The following is a 26,042-nucleotide window of genomic DNA, read 5'->3' on the forward strand; positions in this document are numbered from 1 at the left end:
GAGATCATGCACTACCGTACTGTCCTCATAGCGACGTTATCATGCTCCCCTTTCCCCCTGGCTGTCAACTTCTCTGTTATGTTGTATAAGAAGAAAGGACAACCTCCACAAAAAACAAATGCGCCAGCCTTTCAACACCTAGCTTAAAGCATGATGTAAGCATTATTCAAATACTTTATCCACACTTCTTAAAGATGCAAAGCACGCTATTATGAAGATCAAATTCAACAATGCAGTAATAATACTAGAAGAAAATGGCAGTTGGTAAAAGAGTTTTTAAGTCTGAGTCACATGGAGCGACAATTACATCACTATCTATAAAATAGTGCAACAATGACATCACTGAATGAGATAGCTAATGCCTTCAGTAATTACTTTTCGGCACATATTACACTCCTTGACAGTCCTGATTTTTCTCCTTCCTTCACCCGTAAACCACAATCTTTTTTTTCTTCAACCCACAAACCCTGAAGAAAAGAAAACTGAATCCATCATCCAAGGTTCAAAATCAACTGGCCCTGGTCTGGACATCCCCGCAAAACACATCAAATTAATTTGTTCTGCAATCTCACCCATGTTAAGCTGCATATTTACCCTCACTTTAGTTCTGGTGTCGTTCCTGACTCAAGGTTGCGAAGATCATACCTGTCTGGAAGAAAGGTGTCAAATCTTTATCTGAAAATTGCCATCCAATTTCTGATCTTCCCTTCCTTGACAAAGTTCTAGAGAAATTAATTGAAACAAGACTACACAAGTACTATACGAAATTTAACATACTATCATCAAATCAGTTTGGTTTCCCCTCAGGATTGTCTACTGACGCTGCCATCGCATGTTTCACGCATAATATTAAATCTCACATTGGTCATGGTGACCTTTCAGCCTCTGTGTTTATAGATTTTTCTAGAGCTTCTGATTCTATTGACCATAACATTCTTTTTTTAAAGCTTGAGTATTACGGTATTGTTGGGCCACCGCTAATACAGCTGAAAAGCTTTTTAATAGACGGCAGCTTGTTGTAGACGATTGTTTTTCTAATCCCTCATATATTATTAAAAGTGTTCCCCACAGAATCTACTTTAGGACCCCTTTTCTTAACATATATTAATGACTTGTCTTCTTGCCTTTCTCACTCTAAGTGTATTTTATATGCAGATGATACCACCATCATTGCTCACAGCCCTGACCTTAATGTTTTAATTTCGAATTTACAAGCATATTAATTTCTCTTGTGCAGTGGTGAGCAGCAAACTGGCTATTAATTAGCCTTTATAAATCATCTTTTTGCTTTTTCATTCACCAAACAGAAAAAATATGTCTTTTTGTCTTTTCATCAACAACCAGGCTCTTACTTCATCTGATCATGTTACTTTTCTCAGAGTCATTGTTGACACCCTTCTTCGGTTTCATAAACACATTTCATCAGTCTGCATTAGAATATCTCTTGGCATATGTGCCGTCCTCAAAACCAGATTCTACTTCCGTCTCCATGTACTTACAACACTACATTATGCCTTTACATACAGCCACATAAACTACTGTATCTTATCATGGGGTCATACATACTCCATTCACCTCTCCCCATTAATTAAACTCCAGAAACAAGCAGTTTGCATTATTAAAATCGCCCCACGGTATTCACCTTCCTTTCCCATTTTTGTTGATCTTAATATTTTGCCTTTGTCCAGCCTTTATTTTTATAGCATAGACATTAAATTCTTCAAAATTTATAACCATGGCTTCACTTTAGACATTTTCCCACAAAATGCACTCTTCCACCCTAATTCTACTCGCTTTGCTACCCAGCATAACTTGCTCTTGCCTAGTATGCATACTAATTATGGTAGATCCACATCATTCTTTTTTTCAATAACATTTTGGAACAGTTTACACACTCGTATGAAATCTGTATCTTCCCTGCAAATATTTAAGAAAAACCTGAAACAATTTCCGTTTTTGAACGATAAATAATCCATCTACCAGTGAATCTTATTGATGCACTTATATATGTATTTTTCTTTTGTAATGTATATATACATACTCTCTTTCGTTTGCTTTGCTCTCTTACATTGTAGTTTTACTCGCTTTACTTGCACAGGAGGTCCCGGGACCTCCTTCTGTATAAGCACAACTATGTATCATTCCTAATATATGTAATAAACTTGAATTGAACTGAATAGAACTAAATTGAAGGCATCACTTAATGTGCTAGCTGTTGAAAGGTGTGCCAAGGAGAGAACAACCTTACAATGTAACTGCTTAATTTAAACTTACTTTCGTTGTTACGGGGTTTAAGATTTGCTGAAGCAAAGCAAGCAGCAGGACTTTTGTAATGCAGTTCATATTTCTTGTGCCCATTACCAGAGTAATTAATGCTGTCATTGCATTAAGTGTGGAAAACTATTCGACATAGCAACGTTCTGCACCGCACCAGCTCTTGTGTGTGTCCTCGTACTCTGTGATGCCTGTATTTTGAGCACTTAGTTCCAGATTACATGGACCATGAGCTTGTGCCCATGTTGTGAAATGCTGTACTTTTATAGTGACAACAATGGAGTCCTACGGATATCTTATGGACATCCACTTCGAGGACATTGATATCATAGGGATGCGTCAAATACGTCCTGCGAACGTCCCACACATGACCGTTTGGCCACACTTTCCGTTTCTTGCAGACATCCGTTACATGTCCGCGAGGGACATTATGTGGAAGTGTTGCATACATTTTACGGACGTATGCCAGGGCCTTTTGCACATGTTCGCCATAATGTAAATCACGGTCACATCACACATTGTGTAATAGATGCAATGGGCAGAGCACCCATGCACCAAGAACAGATAAATTATGTACACATGTTACGCATGCATGCACATGTGCAGAAGTGTGGCATACTCCTCATTCTTCAAAGCCTCCTGCCAAGCGCAATTGCCTTATTGAACTAATTGAAGTTTTCAAAGTAAATTGCATCAGAAAATTCCTAGTATGATGTAAACACGAGCTGCAGACATGATAGCTTTGGATTGTAATTTGAAAATGCGAGAAAACATAATTCTGTTACGAGGAAACTCATGAGACATAGCTTCAATTGGAAGACAAATACTCCTGTGCATGTAAAAAAAAGGTCCATGTTGGATATAACCTAGGGACGTTCATGGTAGAATATCAGGAACAGGTCCATGTGAGATATCCTTAGGACATTCGTAATAGGATATCCGAGACTGACGTCCAACAGATATCCTATTTGTATCCGAAATGGTGCATGGACATTGGGACATGATTTGTACGGCCTATGGACGAATTGTTTTCACTAGGCCATTAACCCTTTTACGGTCAATGACGTAAATATACGGCGCCGCGAACAAGTCTGAAAATGGTCGATGCCGTATATTTACGGCGCCGTCTGTACGTTTAAGAAGCACGTCAATTTCCTAACTTTTTATTTTCTGTCATGTGCTGCCACTATGTGGGGATACAGGGAAATTTTTTCGCGTGCCTCCCTCTCTCGGGTTTTGTTGCATGGTTTGTTTTAGTGCTAGTTTGCTCCCGCGCATCTATATACTACCGCTGGCGCATTGCCGTGCGCGCGGGCGGGCGGCAGTTTGGATTTTGCATCGCGGGCGGTTTCGGCTTTTTTCACCTGCGAAACTGATGTCTAACTCGTTCCTAATCGCTCAAAGGGTGACCGCTTTGGAACATTTGAGGCTTGCGAAACATTCTCGTGTGCAGATTTTCAAAGCCTTGAACTATGTGCATAAAAATGCATCAAATTTTTAATTCTGATAAGTTTATTTCCTTTTTTATTGTTGTTATTCATGAATGAAGAGTGCATGGGCACGATCGGAGATATTTTGTTCGATACGCATTCTGTTCGGTTGCTGCAACGTCACTAAGTGGCAGTATGCAAAATTTGTGACAGCGGGGCGGAGAGAGCAGCCAATCAGGAAGCGGTGATCTCCCCTTCTTTTTTTCTTTATATCTTTTATGAAACCCCCTCACCAACACATACCGAAGTCAACATGCCTTTTTCGGCGCCTCAACCCAGGGTATCGCCATTTCTGGATGCCGCCGTAACGACACCTATGCTGAGCGACTGGGGCAATGCCCCTTGAAAGACCATGCCGCTGCCTTTCAGTCACCCCATACATTGCACCGCAGACTCCTCGTCGCCATCTTAACTACTTCAAAATTACTCGACGTATTGCTGCTATGTTACTCAAGTCACTCTTTCAACTCATGTTTCCTTCTTTATTATTTTGTGTTACTCGCGCACTGACTGCCTGACCGTCTCTTCTAATGCCACAAGAACATGCCGCCAACGACACCCCTGAATGCTTCCTAACCTCCCGCATCCCCAACGTGCTCCCAGGCCCCCTCTTTCTTAAAAAAATTTTTCCCTCTTTCTTGTTCTTTCTCACTCCCTTTGTTTTTTTCTGTCTTGGTGTCACCCTGGCTTCTCCCCCTTTTTCTCTTTTTTTTCTTTTTCTCTCTGTGCCTTTCTTTCTTTTCTTTTCTCCCTGCACTCCCACTTTTCAGCTCTTGTCCCCCCTTCTTGGGAACGAAGCTCACAGAAGTCAGACGACAGCGCTTGTTTCCTCTGAAGTCTCTCCCTTTATACCAGCCGCGAGCGACAACACCCGTACGTGACGTCACTGCACTCACCGTTTAAAACTAACATGCCCGAGGATGACGAGGCCGCCTTTGACGAAGATAGGCCCTCCTATCGAAACGGTGGCCAGCCTTTCTGAGGCACCTTATCCCTGTTTACAAACTTTATACCACAGTGTGCTATTCCATCTGTCAGCCCCTTTCTTGATTTTGGACAGTTTAATGCAGTAACAGTAATCACTCATGCTCATGCTGCAGCCACATTGCTTTGGTTATATCTGTCTAGCTTACTAATAACACAAGCCTAACATCTTGCTGACATAATTAAAATTTGAATTTTTGTAGAATTGTACTCGTGTCTATTCACAACGCTGATAATCAATAGGAGCATGAAGAATGAATTTCATTGTACCACCAGAGGCAGGCACGTATCCAGGGAGCGGCCAGGGCCTCCCCGGGAACATCAAGCAGCATACACCCCCCCCCCCCCGCCCCCAGACCACCACTCCTCCCACACATTCCTAAAGCACTGCCAAATCAATCTTGAGATGACAGCTATTCAGCACAACATTTTGCTGCCTTTTTCACTCTTTTTGGATGGCAGTAGTTATTGGCATCTCCAGGGGTGTGAAGGCCAGTTTTCTCATCGATTCGGTGCCCGTGCGATCAACTCGAGATGCGTTCAGTTGTCACCATCTATTCAACGGACGTGCGCATCACTGTCGCTTCATTAGTTCCAACCTTCTTTGTTTAGACTGATCCAGGGACCAGGAAAGGGATTCGGTTCATAGTCAGCTGGTCTGTATGCTTGTGGAACAAGCTGCGGCTGGAGAAAACAGCAGTTGCATTTAACTTTTCCTTTTGCTTCATTATTTCCTCGAGTGACAGCTCATTGTGATGCAGGCAGATCCTCAGAACCATATACTCGCGATATGGGTTAGACAAGGTGGAAAATAATATCATGCAAAACAGCGTCTATCACCAAACCCTGCAATAACCATTAAATCCATAAGCAATATGACTGTCACCAATTACCTTGTCTGGTTTTCTCCCTAATTGTACAGCACTTTTCGTGCAAAACTGGCAAATGGAAACAAGAGCTGCAAGGAGTTGAGAAATTAAGCTATCTACTAAATGAGAGAGCAGAGGCAACAGCCAAACAGAAATGAAAAGCGAAAAATTTCAAATTTAGCAGTTGTTTGCAAAAAATACTTACGGACCATCTTTTGATTTAAAAAGGAAGTAGAGAAAATGCCGCCTGAAGCGGAGAATAATTCCGTGTGTTTTCAATGGCGCTTCTACAGTTATCAGATGAGCCGCCCGACATAGCCACTTCTATGCTGTGTTTATGCTGGTGTTTTTCTAACCTTCCGCGGTGGGCGCAGCACGTCTAGAACCGCAAGCATCCTGCACTCTACACGTATGTACGGGACTAGTGGCCACGCATCGTTACGCAACTTCCCAAATAACAATACAAGTCGGTTTTGGCACTTGGTAAAGCAGTAAACGAGGGATCGAAAAGAACTGTGATTGTTCCGCAAATATATATTTCTCTATAATTCTTCCATATCTAATTCAAAAAACGCTACCAGAAATCTTTATTTTATGCTTTCACTTGTTTACTTGTTCATGACAGTTTTCTTCCTGTGCTTCTTTTCTGCGTGAGCCCATTTGATGTGGCTCCTTGTTTGCCAAGTAAAGGAGCGATGTATCTCGCAGCATACCTGTGAGGTGCACCTTTTAACGCGATAGCATTAAGGGTCCCGTGTTGCAAAAGATCCAGCATCGAACGTCGCTTTGGCAAAAAGAATACCACGCATACCTAACCACTCATCTACCACCAAAGTTGCTCATACCTTGTCTTTCATTCTTTACAAAGTTATTCCTCAGAATTTTGAAAATGGCAGCCCCCAAACAAATGTAATGAAAGAAAAACGCTGACAGCTCATATCTTTTATGTTAGCTCTTCTCAGACTGAACTATTATAAGCGCAAAACAATAACAGGAGATCGACCCAGGCAAAAGGCCGCATTTCTACCAGAAGGATTGCCTTCATGCATAGCATTCGACATCAGTGTTTCCTGGTAAACGTTACGATTACATAAGCTGCAGTTGCCAGAAAGCATGAAAAGTAGTCGGGGGTCTTTGAATGCTATCGCGTTCCACTCTTAAAGGCGAAGCTTAAGCATCCTCAAAATTTTTCATTTCTCTCTTGCAGGTTTACATGTCTTTAGAGAGAAGGGTGGGCATTATTCAAATCTGTACTAGTGAAGGTACCCCCCCTCGCCCCCTCCCCCCCAAAAAATATATCCTGGGTATGTGCCTGACCAGAGGCCTGAATGTAATGACATTTTTTTCTTTAATAACATTTGCAGCTGCAAGATCTGTGATCAAGGATCAACCGTACAGCACGCAAATTAAGGCTGACCCTAAAAGGCATAATGCCATGCACTGATTATCCATTTAAAGAAATGAGATTCTGTGATACTGCTTTAATTTTTTGATCTGATACACTGCACATACCCAGCTGACTTATACATTATCCATACACCTAGACCTGAGGCTTGGGGAGGGGGTTCCTCAGCACTTCTATGAAGGCTGGCAAAAGTGCTCCTCTGCACAAAATCTGAGATCAAACGAGCTCGCAGCTTAGCCAAAAGAGTCAAGTATACCAGGCATACCTATTTATACAATACAATCAGTATACTGTGTCATACATATGGACAGAAAAACTCTCTCTTCCAATGTAACTTGGTACAAGATGAATGCAGAGGTTCATTACTTCAAGAAGTGTCCCACCTTTGGCATGGCCGTGAGAGCAGGTGGTGTCCGTACTGCATTTGTTGCCGAAGTGCTAATCTCGGAAGCTGCCTGCATAGAAGTGGGGACGACTGGCACCGGGGCCAGTGAACGTATGTTGGTAATCACAGGCGTGGTGGTGCTGCCTGTCTCAGTGGTAGTCTGGCTCTTGCCTGCAACAATACAATTGTCTCACACTGCTGCACGGTGGTGTGCTGAAGACAAAACATGACCAACGAGCATCCTGGTGGACATCTGGCAGCCAAAAGGCAGCTCAAACGCTGTCCAAATTGGCAGACCATGGATGCCTCCATACGTATTACCTTAGCAGCTAGTATTGCCACAAACATACTGAACTAGAATGTACAAGTCAATCCCACCACTCTTATTTAGTCTGTTGACAAGAGCTGTAGAAAAACAAACAATTATAGTTTAGAAAGGGGACTTGTCCTCATCAGGCAAGTTCCCTTGTAGGTCACAGTAATATATTTAGTTACATTATAGCTGCATTTGCACAATTTTCACTGCTCAGATTTATTTGAGTGTTGTGGCAATGTTGAGGGTGCTGGCTGCAACGTTTGTGTCATGGTGCGTGAGTGATGTTCATTGTTGATGCCAAGAGAATAAGTTATTTTTACAGGGTAAATGGCCACTTGTTACTTTTCTCTGAATGCGTCCTTTACAGCACAGCCTGCCTCAAAGGCCTCTTAAGATTTTATAGAGCTCTGCACAACTTCGTAGACTCAGCAAGTTATTGACAAAACCACCATTGCAGCTATATATTTAACAGCACCTACTTCGCATCATCATGTAAATAGACTATAGGCTTTTGAGATGCCCCTGTGATGTGGCATTAAACTTTAGACAATTCAAAGAAAAATCATTTTGAATTGGTGTGAGTTGACAGTAATGACCATGAACACTAGACCTCAATAAAGCTAAAGAGTGAAAACAAAAGCAAATGAAAATTGTGTGCTTAAAAATGCTCCTTTAGTGGTTCCTAGTACCTCTGCACGTTCTTCTGAGCCAATTCAAACTAACATAAAGGTAAAAAGCTGTCAATTTCTGAAGAACTACACATTATCTATGAACAAGCAGATTCCAGCAAGAGCCAGTATGCACTGCTCACCTACTGTGGGCTGGGCAACAGTGGGCGATGTGGTGGTCAGTAGAGGCAGGTTCTTGAACTGGTTTTGGAATGTGATGACGCATTTGTAGCAGCAGAAGTTGCGTATGGAAGCATCACTCATGGTGAGGTGGTACTGAGCAGGCAACATCTTGAAACAAAAGTCGCAGCGAATGATGCGTGATGACGATGCATTCTGGTTCACACGAAACAGATTCACACAGTTCAGTGAGCAGAAGAGGTGACTGGTTGTGGCCGACTCCACTCGCTCGATCATGTCAAAGTTGTACTTCTTCACCTGTGAGACGACAGAGAGACCTCTCACCACATGCACTACACTTGCATAACACCTAATGAATAACACAATGACACCTTCATGTGCTGGGTGTACAACTGTACATGCCAAGAACATGGCTAAAAGTGAGAAGTACTAATGAAGACAACTTCTGTAACACACCACAAACACCTTAAGACACGTCTGACTGGACCTGTACTCTAAAATTAATGATGTGTTAGTCAAAAGAGTTACGAAACAGATGACTGCATGCTTGCAGTGGCATTGTGTATCATTGTACCCTATACAGCAATGTCAACATTACTGTTGGTTGCCATGTAAATGGGGGCTCAAAACTCTAAAGCAGCTGCCTATGCAGCTTTTGTTTAAATAAAGAGTGTTCTCGTATAAAGGCAAACTCTACACAGCATGCTGTAATGTAGTGGGTTCTCTCCTTGTTTTTGAGTAATGATTTGCACTAGGCAGATTTTTCAAGTGGCCTGCTGTTGCCCAAACAACATTCACATGAAATAGCTGATATCACTTTCGCACCTCAAGCATCTGTGATAGTTAAGGACAGAAAACATTTCTGGACACATCAAAACTAGACGTAAAATTCAAGATCATAAGTTTGTTCTACTGCTCTTTAATGATGATGAAGATGCAATGAAAGTATATAACTGTATATTGAACAGACAGAATTGAGTGGCCCCTGAAGGCGATAAGATTACTATTGTGGAGCAATGGTAACAAAACCTGATAGTGCACAGTCTTTTGCCCATTCATTTTTGCACAAGCTGCAAACGAGGATACTTTCATGCCCACCCTAGAACATTGTGCAGTGGCAAAGTTGGACAGCCAGAGTCACCAAAAGCAATTTTTTTAGAAATATAACGACAATGTTATACACAATTGCTTTACTTGACATAAAGCTTTACTTCTGGGCTTTCCGTCATTCCAGGACTGCTGTCTTGTATACTGCTAGTGCGGAATGCACCCTGGGCACACCCATGCCACTGAATGCTACTGAATGCACCAATGCCAGTCGAAACACAAAAATTCTGACTAGAAACGAGTTTATGAGCACCTTGACGATGACACAAAAAATTCACATTGTGTCGAGTGTCATCATGCCGTGTCATTGTGATAAAATCAAATGTCACAATGTTGCAGTGAACTTGGCCTCGTGACACACTATCCTACTGTAACCATAGTGGCAACCTAGCATTGACAGACCGTGATGATGATGACATAGGCAAGGCACCACTTGATGGTGACCACTAGCAGTATGTGCGGTACGCATGGAAGCATAACTCTCAACATGATCTTGACTGCACATGACAGTGATTGGAATTCCCAATTAGTGTTGAAATTATAGTCGAATCTCGATAATTCGAACTCAAAGAGACCAGAAAATTTGTTTGAATTAAAAAGAGGACCTTTCTTGGAGTACCTGTGCACCATAGCACGATGCACAAAGGATGCGAGTCGTGAAATATCGCAGCGCATAAGCACAGAGCGAGCGATGACCATGAAACTGCCTGTGCCAGTCGACGCTTGCTTCCTGATAATGTCAGAAAACAAAACTTCAGAGAGCGGGCTAAGCCGGTGCGGAGGCACACGCGTACGGGGACCATCAAACGTGAGGGAGTTACGAGGGAGTTAAAAGGCAGGGCAAGGGGAGCGCAGCTGGGTGAAGGGGTGGGAAAGAAGCGGATTCGCTTTCCTGCCAGCTTGCTAGATAGCGCCATTTACCCCAGCCACACTAAGCACCCTTACTGCCACCTAAGACTGTCACGGTGGAGTTGCCAAAGCCAGACTGGGCCTCCGCCGCTGCTGCCTTCTGCGTGTTCGCAGGCTTTTTCCTTCGTCTGCTGACAGATCAGCGCTGCATTTACATTCTTCGTCCTGCGTTTTTAACGCGTCATGTCTTATGAAGATGGCGAAGTCGTTGCCACTGATCATAATCATGTTGGTGTGATCCCTTCTGTTGCGGCATTGCCGCATGCAAGAAATAAGGATAATGAGGTGTTGGGTGTTGCCTTTACATCCTGTCCAACTTGTTGTACAGAATCGGATGTGGCGCACTGTCTCCGACAACCTTTCCATCAGAACATCTCGGTTTAGACTCAACATTGTAAAAAAAAAGTTGCAGTTTCGCTCGAAAAGCGAAGCTTTGATTGCCCTAACAAATTAGTGGACAGCTTACAGAGCTAGGATAGTAGTTTTATCATCCATATAAACTTGTAAACATAGGCATACTAACTAAATTAACAAACAGTGGTGTCACGCATGCACAAGCAAACATGAACGCATCTCACTCGGTGATCATGGAAACTTGCCGCTGAAACGCTGGCGTGAGGAAATGCGGCAGCAGCAGCAAGTGAAGTGGCATTCATGCTGTCTATCGCTTTAGCGAAAAGCGAGCGCTGAGAACACACAGCATGCACAAAGCTACAAGCCACCAATGCACTTAGACTGCCCCCAACGCAGATGGCTCTCAAGATACTGCCGCACGACAGTGCGCAGCCGTCACATGCGCAGTTGCAGCCGGAGTAGAGCACCCCCCCTCCCACTTTCCCCCCAGTTCCTCGCAACGTTGGATGCCTCGTGCATGACAGGAGACGGCATGCTTCCTACCCGCTCCGTCTCTTTCGCATGGGCGAGATTGATCCGCAATCGCTGGCTCCCCTCGCATATACAGTGTAGGGCCCACGGTGACGGTGTCATCACCCTTGGACTTTATACGGAACCATGCGCACGGCATTGAGGGTCTCTCCTAAGTTTTTCCTCTGTAGCGGGGCCAGAGTAATGCTGATGGGGGGGCACCACTGCGTGATTTGGCGCCCAGCTGAGAACATTGTCAGTGTTGAACATTCAAATTAACCGTTGCAAATGCTTGCGCATTCAAATTACCGGGCATTTTCGCACATTGGAATACACAGAACTTTGACGGGACCGCAGCGTCTGTTCGAATAAACCGTAAGTTCGAATTAAGCGAGTTTGAATGAACAAGATTCGACTGCATTCATAAATGCTTACTGGCAAGAGCCTACCATGCAGGACTGTTCTAGGAGCCTGTGATACAGGTCTTAATAAACATCAATGCAACAGAATAAATTTCGTAGTAGTGCTAGCTGTTCAACAGTACCAACAAGTGGGTTTGTAGGTTGCAACTCCTGTGGCTAAATGACGGTGCTACAATTCATTAAATACTGCAGGCTACTCAGAGCTCAACTGAACCCTAGCATCAAAGAATAATCCTGTCTGGATTTGTGCAGCTTAGATGTGGTGGCATTACAACTTTTCAAATGTGATTTGCTGTTGCATACAAGACAAAATTCTGAACTGAAAGGGAATGCCACCAGACGTCTGTGTTGAAAGTGTTTTAACCCTTTGAGGGTCAATGACGTAAATATACGGCGCCGCGAACAAGTCCGAAAATGGTCGATGCCGTATATTTACGGCGCCGTCTGTACGTTTAAAAAGCGCGCCAATTTCATAACTTCTTCTTTTCTGTCATGTGCTGCCACTATGTGAGAATACAGGGAATTTTTTTCACGTTCCTCCTTCTCTCAATTGTCATTGCATGGTTTGTTTTAGCACTAGTTTGCTCCTGCGCGTCTATATATTACCGCTCGCGTGCAGGCGAGCGGCGGTTCAGCTTTTGTTCCGCGGGCGGTTTCGGCTTCTTGCACTTGCAAAACTGATGGCTATCTTGTTACTAATCGCTCAAAGGGCAACCGCCTCTTTCTCGCTTGTTTAGTGCTCACAGCGGTGCGCATAAGATGGATGCCGCCATGCATGCGCTTTCGTTGCTTTTATTTTTGACACTCGCGAAAACACCTCTGGTTGGCGATAAGATGAAGATTAGCGGAAGTCTGTCACACGTTGTGCTTTTTTGACGGGCACACAACCACACAATTTTCTTGAGTGCGTGCACCTACCCAGTTCGATTACGCTATGGATGCACATATTCGATATTAGTGTACGAGCAGGAAAATTTGAGCCTTGCGAAATATTCTCACGTGCGCACATTCAAGGCCTTGAACTATGTGTATAAGGACGCCCCAAATTTTTCATTCTTATAAGTTTATTTCTTTTTATTGTTGTTATTTATAAATGAAGAGTACATATATACCAACGCAAAATATATTTTTCTCACTTTACGGCCACCGTAGAAAAATTGCGGTAAATTTTTTTAGAAATAGGTCCCTAAGAAGAATTGGAATCTGCAATAAAAAAAATCGACCCTGGGCGGTCGCATATGGCAAAAAAATCAACCCTCAAAAGGTTAAGCACACCATGGATGGAAATTTTGTAAGACAGGTAGAGTACAGAAGCTGTGACAGCCTTGAAACTCACCTTGCACCACGCACAGGGTACTATCTTCCTGTGAGACAGCACAAACAGGTTCACACAGGCTTTAGTGCAGAACTGCAGGCAGACGTTGTCATAGTACAGAGAACTGGACTTGTCGTCTGTGTTGTCATACAACTTATGGCAGTTTTCACAAACAACCATCTTGATTTTATTTGCATAACGAAACTTTGACACACAGGCATCACTGCACAGACGATGGGATGCATCACTGTAGTCCACCTGCAAGAAAGCGGACAATATTCTATAAGACAGTCCCTCCACTGACTTTTGTTTATGGAAACAAAATACAGCCTACACACGTTACAATGGACCTGCGTACAACAGACTTTCGAATATAACGAACCCATATCTCAACCTTAGTTTGCTCTACCTATCTTATTAATGCAACGAAGTTCGCATTTAACAGACCGTACTCCAATGGACTATCGGCTACAGTGGACGAAATTAGTGACAATTTTTGCCAAAATTGGGTGATAAAACTGACTTTTGCTGTGTCTACACGGGCTGACAACCGACTTGCGAGGGCCAGCTGATGACCGCGGCTCAATATTGCATGCGTGAGGGAGGAAGGAGGGGCGGTAGCGCACCGTCTTCTTTCGCGCATGACACACATCAAGGGGGGGGGGGGGGGGGGAGCGAGGGAGAGGGGGCGGTTTTACTCTGGCAGCTGCTGCTTATGGCACGGCTGCGCATGCGCCATCTCTTGAAAGCGATCTGCGATGTGGACAAGTGTGCGCCCACGCAGGTGCCACATCTTGAAAGCGGTCTGCGATGTGGCCAAAGTATGCCGCCCAGTGCCGGTAGCTTTGTATGCGCCGTGCTTTCAACGTCTAGTTCACGTTGAAGCGAGCGACAGCATGAAGGTCAATTCGCTCGCTGCTTCTACTGCGCTTCCTCACTCCAATGTTTTCACAGCAACTTTCCGTGACACCATGCTTGTTAATTTAGTTAGTAAGTGAATGTTTACAACTCTATAAGGCCAATAAAACTACTGTCCTTACTTCACATAGCTGTCTACTAAATTACTATCGCAATCAATGCTTCACCTCTCGGGTGAAAGTGCAACTTTTTTTACTTATTCTTTACGTAGATGTTCGTCACATACTCTTTGCAATAGCTTTGTTACACATAGTGACCAATGTTTCGGAAGTGAGGGGTTTCTGATATTACGGATTTCGGATAAAACGCACAGTATTTTCCGGATTATCAGGGTCCGTTGTAATGAGAGTTCACTGTATATGACAATGCAATAATTTCAGCCTGAACTTACACAGGAAAGCTGCTGAATCCTAATGCAGCACCTGATAATGAAAGCAGTTCACCGAACTGACTGTATGTCATAGGCAATGCAGTACGGGTAGGTGTGTAAAGCAGAAGGAAGAGGTTCGAAAGTCATAGACAGAATATGACACAAGTTAAATGCTCTTTTGGTGGGTTTCATATGGGTGTGCTTTGCAACGTATATGAAGTGATATATTGAAACAATAGATGAAGCAACATATGAAACAAGATAATGAGGCAAGATACTTTACAGCCAAAATAGTGCTGGAGGGCATCTTTAAGCACAGCAAGTGACACACCAAAAAAGTGAACAATAAGAAGTGCTGGTTTACCTTTACACTGTGTCTTTCTATACAGTATGTTATGTTCAGTGCACTTATGATCCAGCCCACACATCACAACTGAAACAAGAGCTCAGAATGTGTTCTATGCTGAACCAACCAGGCTCACATCATTAGCACCTTTTCCAATAATTATTTACAACCTCCAAAATAGCTCTTCACTTATACAGTACATGTTCTACCAGGAAAGGTGGCTTCATCCATTATAAAAAAGCTCAAAGCTATGTTTTCAGCCTCAACATTGCAGGCTTCCCTTCAACATATACTTACATATTTGTGATCAATTCTCTAATGAGTTGAACAGTTTCTTTGCAGTCTCCCTTGAAATTGAGGCTGTAAGCTGGACTTAGGGTAAGCAAAAATACTTACAGGGTCTCTTCAAACTTGTTTTAAAGATAGTGTACTGCAATAACGAGCATTCCACTGGCACAAAGACTATCAAAACTTTGAGACTAGTTTAAGGTGATTAGTATAAAATATACACACAAACTCTCTTCTTGATGTGATGCACAAATGTTAGCCATGACGGCTGTGGGTGAGCATCTTGTCATGTCCCTGCAGCTTTGCAGCTGTTCCACACTAAAAAAAAAAAAAAAAAAAAAAAAGAAACACACTTGCAAAGCACCCACCTGGTACTTGGTGGTCGATTCAGTGCTGCATGCCGAGCACTTGTGAGCCACCAGGTTGCCCGCATTGAATGCATTCATACGCTCATACCGCTCGAGGCATTCCTGACTGCAGAAGTCCTTGAAGTGACCTTTCTCTCCGACAGGCGCCAGGAAGCCTTCCGCCTGTTTGGTAAGGTCCTTCTGACACAGGCAGCACACCTGCACATGAAGGTTTAGGGGGACTGCTGCAGACCAAACTCATTGCAGTCAATGAACAGCATTTTGGACAACAAGGGGACTTAAAGAATGTAGAAACAGCCATGCAGTCTAAAGAGAAACAGGAAAAGAAAAAAAAGAACCTCTTCCTTGCTTTTTACATTGCAGGTAAGAGGTTTTTTAACAAGGCTATGTCGTCCTGCACTCGAATCCAGATGAAAGGATGTTACACATTCGCCACCATGGTCGTGAGTGGCACTTATTCATTTTTCATTATTTGTTTTCATACTCTCAGGGCCCGAGGGCATTACAGAGAGAAGTGTTCTAACAATAAATTGTTAATCGCAACTTTGAAGGCTGCAGCGACGGAGGCGGGAAAGTGGTTCCAGTCACTGCTTGTTTGTGGCAAAAAAGAGGCACGGCAAGTGTTAGTGCAGCATAACAGAATTTTAACCTTGAGTTTATGATCGATTGATGAGAAGACGCAATCTGGGGGAAGGAAAAGATCATTTTTAAGTGTTGGGTTAGTGTAAAAAATTTTGTGATAGAGGTTTAAACGGAAGCATTTGCAGCATGAATTAAGCATCAGTAGACCTAAATTAGCTTTCATTGAAGCAAAGCTAGAGTAATTAGAGAGCACATATCGAGCAGCGCGACTCTGAATGGATTCAAGGGCGGTGATTAATGCGGAGCTAGATGGATCCCAAATAGAGCAAGCATATTCTAATTTTGATCTAACAAGAGTTATGTACAATTTAATCTTTAAATCGGAGAGAACGGATGAAAAATTTCAGCGTAGAAATGTAAGCATGAGATTAGCGTTATTAATTACATGTTCAACATGACATGTTCAATATGCAACATGGCTAACACTCCTAGGGCCACATCTACCGTATTTACCTGATTAAATGTGCACCAAATTTTTGCAGATAAAGTAATAAAATAAAAGTACACCTCAATGCTACATGCCTCACATTCATAAAAAAAAAAAGAAGAATAGTTACCTTCACCAGGGGTGGGAATACCTCAAGTCATTTTGTAGCAATGGAGCACATGAAATTTTATTCTGGAGCACATTGTAGCAGACAAATCCTAATTTGGAGCAGTCTGTAGCACGCAAATTTTAATTAAATGAAGTGGGGTAACACTTAAAACACCTTACATTCTGAAGCATTAAACAAGTGTTAAAGGGGCTGACAACCAATTTTCATGGTACCCCCTTTCTTTAGTGCAATGGAACGCTTACCGGCCAGAGCATCTAATCATGAAGTAGTAATGCGGAAAACGCCATGGAACATTTTTTATCGGAATTTTTCTATCTGCAAAGCGGATGAAGTCATTCACTGGAAGCATGCAGAAAACTGTGATAGGTGAGCGCGATAGCTATTATATGCCGGCACTAGTGGGAGACAGTCGACGCAGCGCTTGGCGTCGGTAGAGTGTGACAGAGGCGCCGACACGAAAGTAAAAAACGCACCCATTTACGGCAGAACTCGTCGATGGCATCTTGTATCACAGGGAGATCATAAAACTCTGGGTACTTGCAAACTTGTGCTATACTCGTGCACGTACGACAGCATGTACGCCACCATGCATGTGGGACGATGCGAGCATCACTCGTTAGCGTGGACTTTCTTCGCAATACACATAGAATAAAGCGCAAGTGTCTAATAATATACTAACTGCAATCTTAAGCAACAATTATACTGTCTGTCCTTAATGACAGTCAACTTACATACAGTGATCTCTTGACTTCCTTTTGAAGTATCAAGATTTCACTGCGAGGCCTCGCCACTTACTGGTTTTTCTGACTCTCTTTGCCATTTTAAAATTATATTTCCTACTTAAATCCCGAACAGCATGCTGGATTCTATCACTATAAATCTTGGGAATTTTATTTCCCTGAACGTCTCGCAACACATTCTGGCCAGTTGTCAGTCCCTTTAAAGACGGTGTTTTGCACAGTGCATGAATAGCTTCAGAAAAAGTACAGAGGAGAAAAAGCGCACACTCTAACTCACTCCGTAGTTTTTCTAAAGTCATTTATGCGCTACGCAAAACGCCGCTATGAACTATTAAAAACTTGCCCAAGCGCTTACCCAAGTATTAAAGAGGAGCCTAAATTAATTTTTCATACTATTTTTGTATTAAGTACTGGTGAAGTGACTGGAGGTATCTTCCAACAGAAGTTGTGAAGCTAGGGTTAGTGAACGCCACAGCGGTTTATTCAGATATTTCCAAGTAATGTGACAATGCCAAGTAGCAAAAACCCTGATTCTGCACGACTGACAATGCTTTGCCACTCACTAGATTCACTAGAAGCACCTAGACATCTGGAGTTCACATTGACCCTTCAATAAGCTAAAGGGAGTGACATTCCTCTTCCCCATGTTAAGGATTCTTGGCAGAGGACAAAGTAACCGCCCCATTAGGGAGTTCCTACGTAAATTTATTTTCCATTCAAATAATCAAGTTTGAAACATCCTTGCAGTTGTTTCTCTTGGTCTCTCCTTTTCCGAGTCCTTTCGCCACACATGCCTTCCCGCGCCAATCGCCCTCTCAGTCTGCACTTTCTGATCGTGACAATCACGCTACGCAGCTATGTGATCAGTGCAATGTCAGGACTTGTGATCACTGCAATCATAGGGCTGCACACTGCGATCAAGAGCAACTGCCATGGCGCTGGCGTGAGAAAAAAGAAAAAAAGAAAGAAAGAAAAAGAAGACTAGACGGAAGGTGCAACCAGCAGCATGCATGGGTTTCCATGGAAAAGGCGCCATGTGACTTGCTCACCTGCCCCCACTGGCTCGGGCAGCAAAATAAAGGAATGTTACTACCTTTACTTTTATTCATATGGCTTAATTGGGGGCGAACAATCGTGCCTACAGTGGCCTGAATACAAAAGTTACTTTTACATGCACTCCGAGACCAACAACACAACGCCTTGCACCACACCAGTGATCTTTTGCTGATGCCTGCCAAAGCTGTTGTGGTGCAGCATGGCACAATTTTGGTCATTTTTTTGCTTTAGGTGCAATTTGGTGCAGCGATTTGCTTGAGTATCAAAATGATGCAATTGGCACAGTATTCCCACCCCTGCTTCACAAAATTTTCTTTTAATGAGCTTTCATAATGAATGTGGTGTGCTGTCAGTGCCATTTGAGCTTCACTGGCCACGAGTACCAAGCATACAAGAGCAGTATTCTCGAGCAATCACTTTTAAACAGACCACTATCACTTTTGTGAGATTTTACGCGACTCTGCATTGGACTTTTCGAAGTATGTGACCGACAGCGTTCCTGGCACTGTGCCAGGAACGCGGGCTAGGCATAGCAACAGAAACACATTTGATGGCTCCGGTGCGGAGTCACACAATATCTCTCAAAACTGATACGTAGTATCTCTGGAAGTGACTGACTGAGCATACTACTCCAGATACAGCAACCTTCACAAAAACAAGCTGTCGCCATCGATGCTTCATTTGATGGCTGTCACCAATGCTGCGGTCTTGGTAACGTAAGGGCAATTTCCAGACCCATTTTCTCTGAAAGAAGGCACGCATTATATTTGGGTGACATGGCAGCACACATACACAAATACCCAAAAAATGTGTACAAAAGGATGGCTCCTGTGGCAGCTCAATGGTTGGGAAGTTTGTACTGCAATCCAACCATCTGGTAGAAAATCAGCTCATTGAAATGAAAAGCAGTCAAAGAAACCTGTTAGGGCCAAGCGTAATGAATAATTAGAACCAAGGGCACATACCTTGAGGCCCCTCTTGAATTCCTCAAGGCACTTGCCCGAGCAAAACTGCCGGATATCGGCGCCAAAACGCACACAGTACTTTCCCAGCGATAGCTGGTTGACGGTCGACCGACAGTGAGAGCAGTGCGAGCCGTTGGCACTCTGGTACTTGCGCAGACATTCCTCAGCACAGAACTCCATGGTCTCCCAGACAAGAAACGTTGGCTTCTGCTCGGTGGCTTCCACACACTGCTGGCATTGTGCACATATCCTCTTAGGGCGCTGCGACTGAAAGCATTAAATTGCATTGGCATTGTGCATACTGTTGCGAACTTCTTGGTGGTATAAGATGAATGCAAGTGCAGAGAGACAAGCACAAAAGACGCATACAGTATTTGTCTGCTGTTTGTGTCTGTTGGGCACATGTCTCTATTAACCATAACCTCACTGTTTCTTTTTCTTTTCCATTGTCAATTTCCCTCATCACAGTCGCAACTGAACTCTGTGACTCCGTTTCCTGGCTAGTTACTCTGACTTACAAGGTTGCTTTGACACTTAACATAAAATAATCAACAGGAGGGGTGTGCGAATAATGATTTTTGAGACCGAATCAAATACGAATTGAATAGTTTCAGAAGCAAATCAAATAGAACATTATTCCATTCGTTATTCAAAAGTTTACGATATTCGCACACCCCTAAACAGCAGTCAAACAAGGTATCTCAGGCTCTAGCATGAGACATCCCTCACTTCCCTGCTGTTGATTACTTCGTCTCTCTCATCCCGTGAACCTGTCTTGAATAGGTTAGAATAAAACAGGTTAACTCATGTGCACCGACCTTTGGCATCTAGAACCACAGACCTCATTACAAACTAAACAAATGAAGCTATGCGCAGTGATGTGATTGTGCGAGTCATGGTTTTTGAAACTGCTCATGTGCCTAAAGATTTGGGTATCACAAGTGGTTGCAAATAAATTTCAATTAGAGCACATTATCAAATGATTGAAAAAATTTCTTTCCAAAAGTCAGTTTACCTTTTGGTGCTTCTCCAAGCAATCAGCAGAACAAAGTGGTTTGCAAGGTCCAAAAGACGAGTAGTAGCCTGTGCCGTCAGTGTGTTCTTTCTGGCACGCAGCACACCGGTCACGCTCTGCTGGTTTCTTTGGCGCCAGCTTCTGCTTGCTCCGAAAAGTCTTGAAACAAACATCTGAGCAGAGGAACTGTGTCTTGCCCTGGTAAAGCACCTGGTAGCGGAGGCCTTTCACCTGTTGAGAGAGGCTCATTTCTATGATGTAGAAGGCACAACAGCACACAAGCTGGAAACTACCTACCAAGCCCTGCAGATTAGAACTGTATAAAGAGCAAGCGAAAGAGTTTCCAAGCTTGTATTACTGTGTATGACATGATGAAAAGTCTGCATGGTCCCCAGCTTCAACAAATGCAGAAAGTCAGGCACAAGGCTACACTGCAGTGCAGTGTACCCTTGGCGACTCAATTTCTTTTTGATATATGCTGGCAGCATCAATGTCGCTGCTGTATATTTTCTCCTGTTTTCATTTTACATACCTGCTCCCACCACTGCTGCCAAAAGGTAGCTGGCAGTATCTAACAAATAAAAAATAAAATGCAAATTTTTCTGTAATCACAGTCAATAAATGGACAAAATCTTTAAAGCACTGAATACAAGAAGTGTAACTAGATAAAAAAAAAGGAAAGAAAGTGCGGAGGTAGCAGGACAGGCATGCACCCACAACAAGGTGCATGGAAGGGGAGCCCTGAAAGTATTTTGAGCATGCTGAAATGCTCTGAACCTACAGGGAGGTTCATATGGGTATCAACTCTTTCCTATCACAATTGGGCTTCATTTTCGTGCTTGCATGTTTTAACGTTTTATCTGAAGACATGTTTGTCACAAGCTATCCCATATGCATAAAATTGCAGCCTAATCCTTGGGCTTCATTTTCGTGCTTGCATGTTTTAACGTTTTATCTGAAGACATGTTTGTCACAAGCTATCCCATATGCATAAAATTGCAGCCTAATCCTTGGGCTTCATTTTCGTGCTTGCATGTTTTAACGTTTTATCTGAAGACATGCTTGTCACAAGCTATCCCATATGCATAAAATTGCAGCCTAATCCTTGGGCTTCATTTTCGTGCTTGCATGTTTTAACGTTTTATCTGAAGACATGTTTGTCACAAGCTATCCCATATGCATAAAATTGCAGCCTAATCTTTGGGCTTCATTTTCATGCTTGCATGTTTTAACGTTTTATCTGAAGACATGCTTGTCACAAGCTATCCCATATGCATAAAATTGCAGCCTAATCTTTGGGCTTCATTTTCATGCTTGCATGTTTTAACGTTTTATCTGAAGACATGTTTGTCACAAGCTATCCCATATGCATAAAATTGCAGCCTAATCCTTGGGCTTCATTTTCGTGCTTGCATGTTTTAACGTTTTATCTGAAGACATGTTTGTCACAAGCTATCCCATATGCATAAAATTGCAGCCTAATCCTTGGGCTTCATTTTCGTGCTTGCATGTTTTAACGTTTTATCTGAAGACATGTTTGTCACAAGCTATCCCATGTGCATAAAATTGCAGCCTAATCTTTGGGCTTCATTTTCATGCTTGCATGTTTTAACGTTTTATCTGAAGACATGCTTGTCACAAGCTATCCCATATGCATAAAATTGCAGCCTAATCTTTGGGCTTCATTTTCATGCTTGCATGTTTTAACGTTTTATCTGAAGACATGTTTGTCACAAGCTATCCCATATGCATAAAATTGCAGCCTAATCCTTGGGCTTCATTTTCGTGCTTGCATGTTTTAACGTTTTATCTGAAGACATGTTTGTCACAAGCTATCCCATATGCATAAAATTGCAGCCTAATCCTTGGGCTTCATTTTCGTGCTTGCATGTTTTAACGTTTTATCTGAAGACATGTTTGTCACAAGCTATCCCATATGCATAAAATCGCAGCCTAATCCTTGGGCTTCATTTTCGTGCTTGCATGTTTTAACGTTTTATCTGAAGACATGTTTGTCACAAGCTATCCCATATGCATAAAATTGCAGCCTAATCCTTGGGCTTCATTTTCATGCTTGCGTGTTTTAACGTTTTATCTGAAGACATGTTTGTCACAAGCTATCCCATATGCATAAAATTGCAGCCTAATCTTTGGTGGTTTAGGGGGCGTCGAACCACTTTCTAAGTCGAGAAATGCATTTGAAGTTAAAATACACTATTTCAGAAATACTTTGCCGCAAAGAGTACTTCAATGCATTCAGCAGAAGCAGAGTTATTGACAATGAAACGTTCCCTACGCAGTGCTTCCGCTCTTTCTTAACGACTTGCACTGCGGAGGCTAGTGCCACAACACTCCGCCTACTGAAGGTCACTGTGGTGCGCAATTCAATTTTGATTTTGGATGTTCACGTAGGCACCACTACTTCCGATTTTGGCATCTACGAAGCGCCAAACGCAGTTGTCCTCCCTCAGCAAGCCGCAGTGCGCTCAGTCAGCAGACTCATCGCGGCACCTCGTGGCAGCGGCAGTACCTACGCTACGTGGTAGACTGCAGCGTTTGCTTTGTGCACGATGGGGCTTGAGCGCACGCTCATGCTCATATGCTTCAGTCTGGCCATGCTACGTGGTACGGGCCAGCTTTGTCCTGCAGCAGCTTGACCGATGGATAGTAGCCGCATCCAACTTAAACATACTGAAGTGCTACAATATGCTCAATACAAAACGAGGTCTGCCAAGGCGTACAACCAGGAGCGGCCAAGAGTGAATGCGCATTGGCAAGCGTGCGCATGGTCTGGCCACAAGTGTCGTGTGGTTCAAGGCTAGTGGAGTGTTCAAAACGAGTCTAAATTAGCGGGACTCTACAGCTACAACACCAATAAGCAGAGTGGCTACAGTTCTATTCGTACGCAGGTGGCCGCGGCCAAACATTAGCAGATGATAGTCAGCTTATTCCGTAAGTACGTAATTATTATCTTTATTCTTCAGAATTCTTCAGGTTCTCAAAGCAATAAGTGTCATTGTCGGGAGATCCACAAGCCTCCTCATACTCAATTATTGTGCTTATCTCTGTAAGAAGAGAGACAGAGAGAGAAAATTTTATTTACAGAAAGGCAGAGGTCAGCCTGAGCTATAGCTTGCTCTGGCCTGCTACTCTACACTGGGGAAAAAGGACAGGGAGAAAAAGGGCCGATGATTATGATGATGATGATGATATGAGGAGGAGGTGCATAAATACAAGTTCACAACATTGTGGCATCTCTGAAGACGCGAGTATAGTCCAGTGGCTTGTAGAAAGGCTATGGCGGCACTTGTAATCAAGGCTGCGCTGTTTGCATTACGCCAAGGACCAAAAAGAAACTTGTCTGATAACTTCTCATTGACGTTTGGAATGGAAGAGACCAGTCTCTGTTCTTGCATGTATACAAACGCAAAATATGTGATCAAGTGTTTCTGGCGCCTGACAGTATTCACAATTTGGGCTAATATCACTGCAACCTACGAGATGTCTATAACGTTTGGTGAATGCGACACAAATCGAATCCGGTGCACTATGCTCGTTTGGCTTCTTTTGAGCTTGTGAGGCATACAGAATTTCATTTCTGGGTCCCATTTATGCACTCGCTTGTGTCGTCGATCTGGCTGGCTCCAGTGCTTCCAGTGTAGAGTTGCATATTATGCAACGAAGTAAGGCATTTGTGCCTGTTTGTGAGAACACAATGAATACTTCAGAAGCATTATTTAAAGCAGCTTTCTCTTCAGCATCTGCCTGTCTCTATCACGCCACAGCATGCAGGTATCCACTGAAAGGTGATATCGTGGCCATTTCTGTTTGCATGGTCGCGCAGCTCTGTAATTTCTAGAGCTATTGAATAACATTGGCCCCGTCTGAGGACGCAGTCAATGTTTTGAAGAGCTGGTTTGGAATTGCAGAATATCGTCCATGCGCAAGAAGTCTCCTCGGAGAGAAATCGAAGTGCCTCCTAGGTTGCAACAAATTCTGCGGCAGTTGGTCTTAACCTATGGTCTAGTTTAAACTGCCGAGCAATGATCATATGTGGGATAACAAAGGCTGCTGTAGAGGCATATGGTGTGACAGATCTACCAGTATCTACATGCACAGTATCACCTACTTTGCATAAATGTAGAACAGGGTCAGTTGTTTGAGGTCCATGAATAGAACAGATGGCTTTCTACAATTCCAGGTATCTACAGTGTAACGAAACGTTTAGGCAGGGTCCATGAAGGCGTTCTCAGAATACAGGCGAGAAGAAATTTTGATGGTAGAATATTCTGATTGATCTTTTTTTTTCCTCCTATGGGTGTACGACATACACTGCTGTTTTGCGGCTGTTGCCACTGCCTGTAGGGCCCCAGGCCTCGTCAAGCTGCTCAAAGAGCAGCTTTTTGTCTGGGGTATGTTTTTCCTTCAGGAAAATAAAAACTGTTTCCGATTCCGATTCTAATATAGCCCTTCAAAAGCTGCAACCTCGGTGGGTGGCAGGGAGCGATGGCAAAGGATGGTGCCTGTGATGGGTCAACACACAAAGGTACACTCAAAAAGGCTCACAAAGCAAGTATATACCAATAGTACAGGAACGAGCTTCTGCTATTGTTCTATTGGTTGCTTGAGCTTGAATGCTGTCCACCGTGCGCTCACAGCTAAGTCCCATGCTTGAGAGCACTGGCATGCTGTACTGTATATACCCTACAAATAGTGCTTGGCACAGTTGGAGTAAAGATGACTCTGAGGGGCCCCATCATGTTCCTGCAGCGACACAAAGGATGTGAATGAAACTCCTCCGCTTTGACTTCAGTGCAGCTGTGTGTCTTGACCAAGGTAGTCTCCGTTCTACGACTAACCAAGGAATCTGTGGTGTGCTACTGCAAGTTCCGCTGTTCCATTAACGATTATGGCATACACGGTCATTCGTTTCTGCTTGAATGCAATCATGGAATATTTGTCTGTCGAGAGCTGGTGGCCCTGATGCTGCAGATACTACGGCATCAGTCACTGCACATTGAAGCCTAGCACGCATTTGGATATGGGTGGCTTCAGATGCGCATGAGCATATGTCATCCGCACATGCGCTAATCTTCACTGTGTTTGGAAGTTCAGGTGCAAGGCCAATCAACATAACATTGAAGAGAGTTGGACTGAAAGTGCCCCCTTGTGGGACACGATGTACTGTACTGTATTGTATTGGCCGGTGTCGCCATCACTTGTCAGCACCTACGCGGTGCAGCCACCGAGATCCATGCATATAGTTGGCCACAGACTTCTACATCCTCAGGCGCATCAAGGATTGCATAATGGAGTATGTTGTCATATGTACCCTTAATACCCAGAAAAACAGCTCCAACTAACCGGCAGCGACTTCTTTCCTGTTCAACAGTGGAAATCAAGTCGACAACACCGTAAATGGAAGAACAGCCTCTTCTGAATACAGTCATAAAATCAAGAAACCAATTATTGCTCTCGAGGAACCACTCCACCCTTGACAAGATCATTCTTTCCATTACTTTACCAATTGGTGCTGACTAAGGTGATCGGTCTGTAGGAGAAAAGCTCCCTAGGGCACTTCCATGTTTTAAGCAATGCTACAATGAGACTGCATTTCCAACTACCTGG

General features: G+C 43.3%; 1 protein-coding gene across 2 annotated transcripts in view; it reads right to left on the minus strand.

The window, feature by feature from the left end:
- Positions 1-26,042, minus strand: part of woc (zinc finger protein without children) — a 114,467-nt gene that overhangs the window by 72,926 nt on the left and 15,499 nt on the right. For both annotated transcript variants that reach the window (XM_050169827.3, XM_055065797.1), the window contains exons 5-10: positions 20,415-20,645; positions 19,400-19,666; positions 15,440-15,637; positions 13,171-13,407; positions 8,535-8,829; positions 7,406-7,578 (exon numbers count right to left, since the gene is read on the minus strand). In XM_050169827.3, coding sequence (XP_050025784.1) covers positions 7,406-7,578; positions 8,535-8,829; positions 13,171-13,407; positions 15,440-15,637; positions 19,400-19,666; positions 20,415-20,645 — 1,401 coding nt within the window. The remainder of the gene's footprint in view (positions 1-7,405; positions 7,579-8,534; positions 8,830-13,170; positions 13,408-15,439; positions 15,638-19,399; positions 19,667-20,414; positions 20,646-26,042) is intronic.

This window comes from Dermacentor andersoni, chromosome 6 (genome assembly GCF_023375885.2).
Source record: "Dermacentor andersoni chromosome 6, qqDerAnde1_hic_scaffold, whole genome shotgun sequence".
Lineage (NCBI taxonomy): Eukaryota > Metazoa > Arthropoda > Arachnida > Ixodida > Ixodidae > Dermacentor > Dermacentor andersoni.